Source organism: Heterodontus francisci, chromosome 1 (assembly GCF_036365525.1).
Source record: "Heterodontus francisci isolate sHetFra1 chromosome 1, sHetFra1.hap1, whole genome shotgun sequence".
NCBI lineage: Eukaryota > Metazoa > Chordata > Chondrichthyes > Heterodontiformes > Heterodontidae > Heterodontus > Heterodontus francisci.
In genome coordinates, this window is record NC_090371.1 from 51,592,124 (window position 1) to 51,604,049 (window position 11,926).

The 11,926-nt window shown below is 41.0% G+C and overlaps 1 protein-coding gene across 1 annotated transcript in view; it reads right to left on the reverse strand.

The window, feature by feature from the left end:
- The window catches only part of LOC137369423 (RNA-binding E3 ubiquitin-protein ligase MEX3C), a 58,457-nt gene extending 46,822 nt beyond the window's left edge, over positions 1-11,635 (reverse strand). Inside the window, exon 1 of the mRNA XM_068030623.1 lies at positions 11,030-11,635. Within this exon, the coding sequence (XP_067886724.1) occupies positions 11,030-11,483 (454 nt within the window). The 5' untranslated portion in view covers positions 11,484-11,635. The remainder of the gene's footprint in view (positions 1-11,029) is intronic.
- Positions 11,636-11,926: the final 291 nt, after the last annotated feature.

An 11,926-nucleotide genomic window follows, 5' to 3' on the forward strand; every position in this document is an offset into this window, starting at 1 on the left:
CTATACATTCAACTTTCTGCTTGTTAACTCATTTTCACATTCTCCTTTAGCTTTCGAGAGAGTGGCAAAGTGGTAGTGTCACTGAACTAGTAATCCAGAGGACCATGCTAATGCCCTAAGGACACCGGTTCAAATCCCACCACAATAGCTGGTGGAATTTAAGTTCAATTAATAAAAAAATATGGAATCTCAGTTTCATGGCACCATTACTATCACCAATTGTTGTAAAAACCTATCTGGTTCACTAATGTCCTTTAAGGAAGGAAACCTGCTGTCCTTACCTGGTCTGGCTGAAATGTGACTCCAGACCAACAGCAATGTCCTCTGACAGGCCTAGCAAGCCACTCAGTTGTCAACGGCAATTCGGGATGGGCAACAAATGCTGGCCTTGCTAGCGACATCCGCAGCCCATGAAAGAATTATTACTTTCGCAATTCCCCTTAGGTGGTCTCTAACATCCATTTATCCATGTTAAAATTCATAGAATCATAAAATCATAGAACGTCTACAGCACAGGAGGTGGTCACTCAGCCAGTCATGTGTGCCAGCTCGCTGGAAGAGCAACTCACCATGTCTCACTCCTGGCCTTTTCCCTGTAGCCCTGCAAATTTTCTTCTCTTCAGACTATTGTCCAATTCTCTTTTGAAGGCCTTGATTGAATCTGCCTCTAGGTAGCCTCCCACCTTGGGCCCTCCACAAATTTGAGCTAACCCATAACGCCAGTCTGAAAAACAACTGTTCCCTGTCACTCACCAATTTTGTATTTATGCTGCCACTCTCCCTTTTATTCCACGGGCTTTAACTTTGCTGACAAGCCCATTATGTGGCTCTTGATCAAATGCCTTTTGAAAGTCCATGTACACATCATCAACTGCTAGTGAGAAACAAAGGCAGACTGTAAAAGCTTCTTTAGTATGTGAAAAGGAAAAGATTAGATAGGACAAATGTGGGCCCATTACAGGTGGGACAGGAGAAATTATAGTGGAGATCAGGGAAATGGCTGAGAAACTGAACGATTACTTTGTCTGTTTTCATGGAAAATATAGAAAACTCCTATACTAGACAACCAAGGGACCTGTGAGATGGTATTTGAAAAGGTAACGGCATTGAAGGTTAATAAATCCCCTGGACCAGATGAGCTACATCCCAGAGTGTTGAAAGAGGTGGCTACAGAGATAGTGGTTATCTTTCAAAACTCTATAGATTCTGGAAATGTTCTTGTAGACTGGACAGTAGCAAATGTAACCCCCACTATTTAAGAAGAAAGGGAGAATGGAGAACTACAGACCTGTTAGTTTGATGTCAGTAGTAGGGAAAATGTTAGAATTTATTATAAAGAATGCGGTAACTGGACACTTGGAAAATAATGGTAAAATTGGGCACAGTCAACGTGGATTTATGAAAGGGAATCATATTTGACAAACCTGGGTTTTTTTTTAAAAAGGACGTTACTTGTAGCATAAAAGGAGAACCAGTGGACGTGGTGTATTTGGATCAGAAGGCTTTTGATAAGATCCCACACAGGAGGTTAGTAAACAAAATTAGAGCACATGGGATTGGGGATAATATACTGGTATGGATTGAGAGTTGGTTAACAGACAGAAAGTAGGAATAAATGGGTCATTTTCAGGATGGTAGACTGTTACTAGTGGGGTACCGCAAGGATCAGTGCTTGGGCCATAGCTGTGCACAATCTGTATAAACCATTTGGATTTGGGGACCAATTGTAATATTTCCAAATTTGATGACACAAAATTAGGTGGGAATGTAAGTTGCGAGGAGGTTTCAAGCAGACTTGGACAGACTAAGTGAATGGGCAAGAACATGGCAGATGGAATATAATGTAAATAAGTGTGAAGTTTTCCACTTTGGTAGAAAAAAAAATAGAAAAAAAGACATGATTTCTTAAATGGAGAGGGGTTGGGATGTATTGATGTCCAAAAGGGACCTGGGTGCCCTTGTTCTGGAGTCACTAAAAGCAAGAAATTGGGAAGGAAAATGGTATGTTGGCCTTCAACGCCAGGGGATTTGAGTACAGAAGTAAAGAAGTCTTGCTGCAATTGTATAAAGCCTTGATGAGACCGCACCTGGAGTATTGTGTACAGTTTTGGTCTCCTTATCCAAAGGAGGATATACTTGCCACAAAGGAAGTGCAACAGAAATTCACCAAACTAAGGTAGGATTGTCTTATGAGGGGAGATTGTGGAAACTGGGCCTGGATTCTCTAGAGTTTTGAAGAATGAGGTGTAATCTCATTGAAACTTACAAAATTCTTAGTGTGACAGGATGGATGTAGATAGGATGTTTCACCTGGCTGGTGAGTCTAGAACGAGGGGGGTTAATCTCAGAATAAGGGGTAGGCCATTTAAGATTGAGGGCAGGAAGAATTTCGTCACTCAGAGGGTGGTGAATCTTCGGAATTCTCTGTTTCAGAGGGCTGTGGAAGCTCAATCACTGAGCATATTCAAGACAGAAACAGATTTCTGAGAAATGACATCAAGCGATATGGAGGTAGTGTGGGAAAGTGGCGTTGAGGTTGATGAGCAGCCATGATCTAATTGAATGGTGAAGTCGGCTCGATGGGCTGAATGGCCTACTCCCGCTCCTATGTTCCTACGACCCTCATCAACCCTCTCAGTTACCTCAAAAAACTCGAGCAAGTTAGTTATACATGATTTGCCTTTAACAAATCTGTGCTAGCTTTCCTTAATTAACTCATCTGTCCAAATGACTTAATTTTGCCCTGAATTATTGTTTTTAAAAGCTTTCCCACCACTGAAGTTAAACTGACTGGCCTGTAGTTGCTGGGCTTTTCCTTGCACTCTTTTGAACATTTGCAATTCTCCAGTCTACTGGCACCACCCCTGTTTTATCTAAGGAGGATTGGAAGATTATGGCCAGTGCCTCTAACTTCGACCCTTGCTTCTCTCAGTATCCATGGATGCATCTCATTCAGTCCTGCTGACTGATCAACTATAAGAACAGCCAATCTAGTACCTCCTCCATCAATTTTTAGCCCATCCAGTGTCTCAACTAACTCCTCTTTCACCATGACTTGGGCAGCATCTTCTTTAGTGAAGACAGATGTAACGTACTCATTTCATACCTCAGCCATGTCCACCCGAGTTAAATATACTTCAATTTTTTGTAAAAAAAAAAATCCTACTATTGCTCTCCAGTCCTGTGTGCCAACTTTGCCTTAGCTAGCTAATCTTTCATTCGTCTGCCCTAATCAGGTGTTCTAATTTTTATAGGACTATTTAGTTGGATCTTAAACTGCATCATAAAGTGGACACTACTTCCAAGGTGCTAACTCACATATAAATCTATTTCATTACTCAATAAAATCTTGCAACATCTCTGCTCTTATAACTTGAAACATACTTTATATACAAAATGTATTTAAAAAATCCTTGGGATGTGTGCATTGCTGGCATTTAATGCCCACCTCCAGTTGCCAGTCTTGAATTGTTGCAGTCCATATTATTTGTAGCAGTTTGCTAGGCCACTTCAGAGAGAAGTTAAAGTCACAACTGCATGGAGTCATATATAGGCCAAACTTCCTTTCTTGAAATTACAATCCTAAATACATAATCAGCAATCCTATGACAATTCATGGTAACTTTTACTGATGCTAGATTAAAAAAAAACTGTTCAAATTCTGAAACTATCATGGCAGGATTTGAACTCATTCCCTCAATTACTAGCCCAGTAACCTCTACACTACTGTACTGTATCTGTTAGCCTAGCAAAATTGGCACCCAGATAAATGACCAAAGTACATGTGTAAAATGATTACTATAACCAATAGTTAAATCCGGAGGTTGATAATTAAAATATGCTAGCAGATCTCCTGTGGTGTAACTCATTACAAGTTGGAGAATTTGCTTACAATAGCAACACATTATACAAGGGTTAAGAGTTAAAAATAGCAGAAAATAAATTAGAATAGGAGGAAAAAATGTCTATTTGTTTTGGTAGATAACAGAACCTGCTACTGTATGTAGATTTACAGGTTAAAAAACAGCATTGAGAATTTGGGTTAGTTATGTCATTTGTTGATTATTGGCAACTGGTGCTATTTGCCCAATTACTATTATTTTTGTTCAATGCACTAGTAGACTCAAATTTGAGATCATACAGAAGAGCAACATTGTTGAGGATAAACAGAAAATGGTGGAAATACTCAGGATGGACAATATTCGTGGAGAATCAGAAGTCAGTCAGTAGAAAAGGAAGTCCAGCCTAGGCAGCGGAAGGTACGGCTGTCAAGGGAGGGATTTGAAAACATGAATGAGCATTTTTAAATAGATGCGTTGCTGAATCTGGAGTCAACTAAGTCGGTAATCACAGGGGTAATGGTGAATGGAACTTAGTGCAAATTAGGGTTAGGTAAACCGTATGCAGACATCAGGTGTAGTAACTGCTGAAGCTCTCAATGTAACAAGAAGTTTTAGTTATTCAATTGTTTCAGAAGTTTTGCTTTGTTTCTATTTATTAATTTGTTCACACACACACTTGGTTTACAAAGTACAACACAGCTGCATTTGTTTCAAGCCAACACTGCTGACCAAACTAGGTTAGTACAATTTCTCTCACTATATCAGTCAAGATTTCAAAGAGGAACAGCGTATTAGGAAATACATTCTCTGAACAGTTCCGAATAGTTTTCACTTTTCATTTCCTCCACCAATTGATATCCACGAAAGGTGGATAACTCTTACCACAATCTCAGACAGCCTTGCTCCAGAGAAGAGACAAGTATGGAGACACAGAATGAAGCAGTACATTAAATAAAGATGAGGAAACAAGAATGCCTTGCAACTCTGAACTACACACAAAACAATTCTGATGCCTGATTCTGTTTGAGGGAGGTATGCTACAAGCCAAGCCCCTCTGAACATGGTCAGCACTGCAAACCACAACAGGAAGTCAGGAACAGAAGGTAACAAGGCATATTGGGGAATGGAAAAGAATGAATGCATCTCTTGTCAGTTAGAATAAACTGTTCACACATTAAAGTTTAACAGAGTTCCAGAAACAGTTATCAGTGCACTTCATCATCCAATATTTACATTGGGAAAATTGCAGATCACTACAGTGGAGTTATAATGATGCCTTATTGCTTATAACCTATATTTATTAGGGTTTTACTGATTGCCCAGTTTTATTCGCAACAAACATTGCATTCGAGCAAGTTCTGATGAAGGGTCACTGACCTGAAACGTTAACTCTGCTTCTCGCTCCACAGATGCTGCCAGACCTGCTGAGTATTTCTAACATTTCTTGCTTGTGTTTCAGATTTCCAGCATCTGCAGTATTTTGCTTTCATTGCATTACAGCAGGTGCTTGAAATGATATAAATTTGCCAGAATCTCTCAGTGACAGGTTCCTCATGAAGCTGTGTACATACACAGATATATTCTTCCTGCAACGTACTGAGACACACCAAAGATACCAACAATGTGAACAAAAATAAAATTCCCAAGCAAATAAATTATGGATTTTATCAAGGGCAAGATGCTATTGCCCAAAAGCGCAGAAACAAACAAAAGGATCCATCAATACTTTTTTTTAAAAAATTAATTCTACCAACACTTGCTCCAATTCACAACCTTAATCCTGACATGGACAAAAGAGGTGAAAGAGGACTGACAGTACATTCCCTCAATCTCAAGTCAGAATTGGAAAAACATATGGCACCAAGGAGCCAAACAACCTATATTTATCTCGCCCCTTTAGCATAGAAAAATGTCTTCAGTTTCTTTTCTAAAGCTGTCAATAGCAATTGAAGGCTATAGTGGCTACGGTCATACTCAAAGAAAGATGCCCATGCACAACAGAGACCAATTATCTCACAAAGACCAAGACATCATTGTAAGAGTTCTTCAGGACAATATCCTCAGCTGCTTTGTCAATGACCTTCCTTACACCACCAGGAATAGGGCAGTTCATTGTCTATTCTATAGTTTTCAGCTTGTAATTCCTGGTAATGAAGTAGCCCATACTCGCCTACAACAACTTTCATTTACGCAGTGCGTTTAAATGTAGTAAAATGTCCCAAAGCACAGAAGTCAACAAAAAAAATTTGAACACAGCCACATAAAGCAATATTAGAGCTGCATGATCAAAAGTTGTTGATGTTTTAAGGAGTGTCGTATAACCATCCATAATACAAGTTTGAAAGCATCCATGACAAAGCATTAAATTTGATGGATGGAGCAGGTAAAAATCATCTCAGTGTGATGCACCTTCTACAGGATGCACTGCAGCAACTTACCAAGCTTAATCGACAGCAGCTCCCAGACCACAATTCCTACCAAGAAAAACAAGAGCTGCAGTATTGTAGGAACACATCACATCACATCATCCTGATCTGATAGGCCCCTGTCCCTACACAGGGACTGAATCAAAATCCTGGAATCCCCCAACACCATCATGGGATCATTGCACCAAGGACTGTGGCAGTTCAAGAAGGCAGCTCAGCAAAACTTGGAACAGAAATAAATAAAAGTAGCCTTGCCAGTGTTGCAGTGAACCAAGAAAAAGCGCTAAATGGAGTTGATTATCCCCAATTTTCTCCCTCTATCCCAAGCACTTTTCCAAAGTAGCTTCCCAAGCTAACAAATCACCACTGGGCTTATCTTGCACACTTGACAAAAAACAAAACGATTAGCCCAAAATTCTTATTTTTACTATAAATGCTAAAGATGAGATTGATTGAATAATGCAATGCATTGGTTTTAATTTGTTACATGCTGAATACAAACTCATGACTCAAACAATCCGCAGGCGACAGTTCAAAAATTATATGCCTCACTTAACCCGCTTATCCATGTAGGAAAGACTATACATTACTGATCATATTTTCTCCTATATCAGTGTTAAATTTGCCATTCCTCCCTACCCAGAGAAAAGCAAGGAATAAACATTCTAGAAGAGATTATAGTCTCCTTGCAAGTTTTTTTGCATAAAAAGTCAGAGATTAATAAATTTGTTTCTTTCAGAATTTCCTTTAAACCCAGAAAACATGTACAGAAGGTAGCATCTAATTTCACCCCCCCCAAATTCTCTTTGTTTGAGGGGAAGTCTGTTGTCCAGCCACAAACAGCATTCTATTTCCACAGCAGTACTAATGCGACAAAAACTGTCAAAGTGTAAATATTTAACTCTTTTCAGGGTAAAGGTGGGAAAGGGCAATGGAAGTTGAATTTTCAGATCATACAATTTGCTCCTATACAACTTGGACTGTTCAGTTGATATTAGAATCCTATATGCCACAGCAAAGTTTTGAAAAAGGAAGTTTCTTCTTCCTGTATTACCAATTTACTTCTGAATTCCTGAAGCTTCACCTGGGTAGATTCCACTGGTTCTGACTATACTCCAGAACTCCAGAAGTGCCCAAGAGCCTTGAACCAAAACAGGCTATTCAACTGGATGGAATTGCTCTTACCCAACTGCCATACTACCTCCTCCCTAACTCTGAAGCACTAAGTCCAACTGTAGTACCTTTAGCAGGTAGAGATTAGCTGGCTCAACAGACCAGGTACTGAAACTCAGCTGCTTTGGTCTTTAACTAGTTAAGCCACTGGGCCTGAAAAGCAACTCGACAGAAATGTTTCACCTTAATTAATGCAGGAAAACCAAGAAGCTTGGCTTAACAATTAACAATTCTTAATTGTTCTTAAAATAGTGTTCAAATAGACCTCAATAATTTGATTCAAGAACAAATTAACTTGCACTTAGATAAACACATTTCACAATCCCACAATGTCCCAAAGCACTGCACAGCCAACGAAGTACTTGTGAAGTGTTCTTTCTTTTGGGCCTCCTTATCTCGAGAGACAATGGATACGCGCCTGGAGGTGGTCAGTGGTTTGTGAAGCAGCGCCTGGAGTGGCTATAAAGGCCAATTCTGGAGTGACAGGCTCTTCCACAGGTGCTGCAGAGAAATTTGTTTGTTGGGGCTGTTGCACAGTTGGCTCTCCCCTTGCGCCTCTGTCTTTTTTCCTGCCAACTACTAAGTCTCTTCGACTCGCCACAATTTAGCCCTGTCTTTATGGCTGCCCGCCAGCTCTGGCGAATGCTGGCAACTGACTCCCACGACTTGTGATCAATGTCACACGATTTCATGTCGCGTTTGCAGACGTCTTTATAACGGAGACATGGACGGCCGGTGGGTCTGATACCAGTGGCGAGCTCGCTGTACAATGTGTCTTTGGGGATCCTGCCATCTTCCATGCGGCTCACATGGCCAAGCCATCTCATTGTGAAGTGTAGTCATTGTTTTAATGTAGGAAATGCAGTAGCCAATATGACACAGAGCAAGGTCCCACAAACAATAAGATAAATTACCAGATAATTTGTTTTGGCAATAGTGGATGAAGGTCAAATGTTAGCCAGGAAACTGGGATATCTCTCCACTCTTCTTCGAATACAGCCATGTTACATCCACTTGAAAAGTCAGTTTAACACCTAACCCAAAAACGGCCACCTACAGTGCGTATTCTCAGTACCTTACTGAAGTGTCAGCTTAGGTTATGTGCTCAAATCGTGAGTGGGGCTTGAACCCAGAACCCTGAGGTCAGTGTCAGCACTGAGCTAAGGCTGATGGGTTTTAAGCAGTTTATGGCAATACTTTTGTTAAATAGGAAAATGCTCATACAACATTAACATCTTTGTTGCTCATATCAAACGGTGAGTGTAACCCAAATAAATGGCTTTAACACGAGATAAATCCACTCCTGACTAGCACAAAAATCAAAGCTGACACTCCAGTTTAGTACTGAGGGAAGACTACACTGCTGGAGGTGCTGTCTTTTTGGATGAGATGTTAAACTGAGGCCTGCCCTCTCAGGTGGACATAAAAGATCCCACAGCACTATTTCAAACAGCAGGGGAGTTAGCCACTTTGTCCTGGCCAATATTTATCCCTCAATCTGTTTTTGTGAAGTTGATTATCTGGTCATTTATCTCACAGCTGTTTGGGGGAATTTGCTGTGCACAAATTGGCTGCCGTGTTTCCTGCATTACAACAGTGACTACACTTCAAAAGTATTTCACTGGCTGTAAAGTGCTTTGAGATGGCCAGTGATTATGAAAGGCGCTATATAAATGCAAGCATTTTTTTTTTTAAATCAGCAGGGAAATGTACATATCCTTTAAGGTCATATCTAGAAGTGGTTCCTAGTCAGAGAATTGATCACTTCCTAAATGTATTTAAACAGTGCATGGTAGCCTTCCCAAGTGGCACCAGTAATTTTTAAAACGCTTCCTAAAAACAATATAACATTGCCTTCAAGGGCATAAGAATGCATACTGAAACAGAAACTTTGAGCCTTGTTGCTGACTTGAGCTGCAAGTTTTCCAGTTTAACACTAACCCATTAGATTAGTTCAGTTAACAAATGGAACCATGAGTGGGAATGCAACAATGAATCAGGAAATACATTGTCAATGTACTGCACTGGGCTACTACACTGGAGAGATTTTATACACTTTTTTCATAAACACAAAAAAAATTAAGTATTCTGTTTTAATTGAGAAACCTCATTGAAAGGGCAAAGCTTATGGTTGAAAGAACAAACCACATTAAATTGTGGTGGTTAGTTAATACCAAGCCTTCTTGGCTTTAAAGATTGTTGAGTATTGGAGTTAAGGAAAACTGAGGAGTTTTATAGTATTGATGGGCAAATAGTTCTGTACAATGTTCAAATGGTTCTCATTTTGAGATATACAGGGTTGATAAAGTTCAGATTCAGCAAGTGGCTTTATTTAATGTAGCCCTTACCAATTTTGAAAAATTAGTTTACACATTTTAACTTACTAAAAAGGTGTATACAAAATTAATTTGACTCAATGCCTGCTAACACAGCAGATGTGAAACTAGATAATTTTCTGAGTTACTCACTGCCTAACTTAAAAAAATGGATTTGAATACAAATCAAGGACCTAAATACCTGGATTTAACATCTGCTAGTCACAGATGTACAGTACTCAAAAAAAAGAGTGGATACCAAATAGGTCCTCAGGATAGGGAATGATTCAAATTGAAACTTACAAAAATGTTCTCTCAGCCTGCAAAAATACTTGACGTTAAGCTCCAGAGTACAGAGGTTAATTTTTTAGTATTAAAATACATATCTACTGCTGTATGCAGTTTTTATAACATCCTGGGTGTTACTTATCAAATCCCTGTAAACCAATGCAAGTTACGCAAATAGGACTTCTTTGTAGATCATAGCTCAAATTTTATGAATTACCATCAGCTTCCCCAAATCCATGGAAACATGTAATGGAACTTGTATTGCACTTCTATTGCCTTAGCAGAACCTCTGAATAATTTCACTCATCATATTTATGGATACAGAAAGTATATACACACACCCTCTTCGTTTATATATTTGCTCAAGCCACAGACCTGAAAAATTAACTCTGCTGCTCTCTCCACTGATGCTGCCAGACCTGCTGAGTATTTCCAGCACTTTTTGTTTTTAAAAGAAAGATTGTAAAGCTATTTAAGTTCATGTAGCTATTCTTTTTTAAAAACCAGATGCAGAATAAGCAATGAAACCAAAATGAGTGGATCGCTAGAAAATTGAAGTATATTACATCCTTAAAAGTATACGTCAAACATTTTAGGAAGCCGATACATTAAAAATGTGTCTATTAAAATAAATTAATATTGCTTTTCGATATACAAAAAGGCGAATGAAGGAAACAAGTCGTCGGAAAGAGGAGAAAACGAATGGGAGAAAGCAAGGTGGAGCGTGTAAAAGCAAACAAAGGGAGTCGGCATGGTGGGAGGAGAAGCAAAGACAGAAAACAAGATGGGGAAAGCGAAAAAGGCAGTCAAGAGCGATTACACCAAGGACTGGACGGAAAAGAAAAACAGCAAACGGAAACAAGGGGAGAGTCAGATGGAGGGAGACAAAGAGTGGAGGCTAAAAGAGGGACAAAGATGAAGAGGGGAGGTGCAACAGGCACACTGGAGCTCCGGCTCGTCCTTCACTCGGCGGCCTCTTACTCACCCTGCCTGCCCACGATCTCGGCGACATGCTCGGAGCTGGGCACCGGGACACACTCGGTCATGTTCACGCTCTTCTTTCGGGGCTGTTGTTGCTGCTGCTGGAGCTGGATCTGCTCGGCCTCGAACAGAGCCAGGACGGAAGAGACGAGGGGCAGCCCGCCTCCGCCGGCTGGACAGGGGGAAGGGGCCGCTCCTTGCTGACTCCCCGTCACTGGGCCCTGCAGGAGGAGCGACCCGGAGACGGCGAGCGGCTCTCCCCCAGCGGCGGGAGGAGGTGAGGACACAGCCTCGGTCTCCAGGCTCCGGCGATGTTGAGCCAGAGATACTGGTGAAGAAGTATGAGGAGGCGGCGGCTCCTCCAGGCCGAACACGGTGAGCTGCTCCATGGCGATGTGGAGCGGCCCAGACTCACCATCCTCCCGCTCCATATCTGTAAACACTGTACTACTCGGCATTGTATAAGATTAACAGGGCAAGCTTAGCATTAAATATATGTTCCTTATTAAATAATAAAGCTTTTTTAAAAAAAATATTTTTCTTTCTACAAAAGCGCCAGCGCCCCTGGATTATTTTTTATTTCTTTTGTTCTTTCACTCCATCGTCGAAAAGAGCGAAGCCGCGCCCATTATTGACGGGACGCCCAATCCGATTGGCTCCACGCGATCGGAAACCCGCCCCCACAATGCCGGCCCACCAAATTCGATTGGCTGCGCGTGATCGGAAACCCGCCCCTCTCCGTCACCTCTGCTTTTCCCAACAGGCGCTGACGTGATTGACGTGCAAGACTCGGTATTTCATAGGATATTTCCGCTGTCAATCGATACTCGATCCCCGCCCCGCTCGCCTCACGCACCTGCCTCTCATCTGCTGCGCCTTTCTGCCCATGCGTGATGACGTC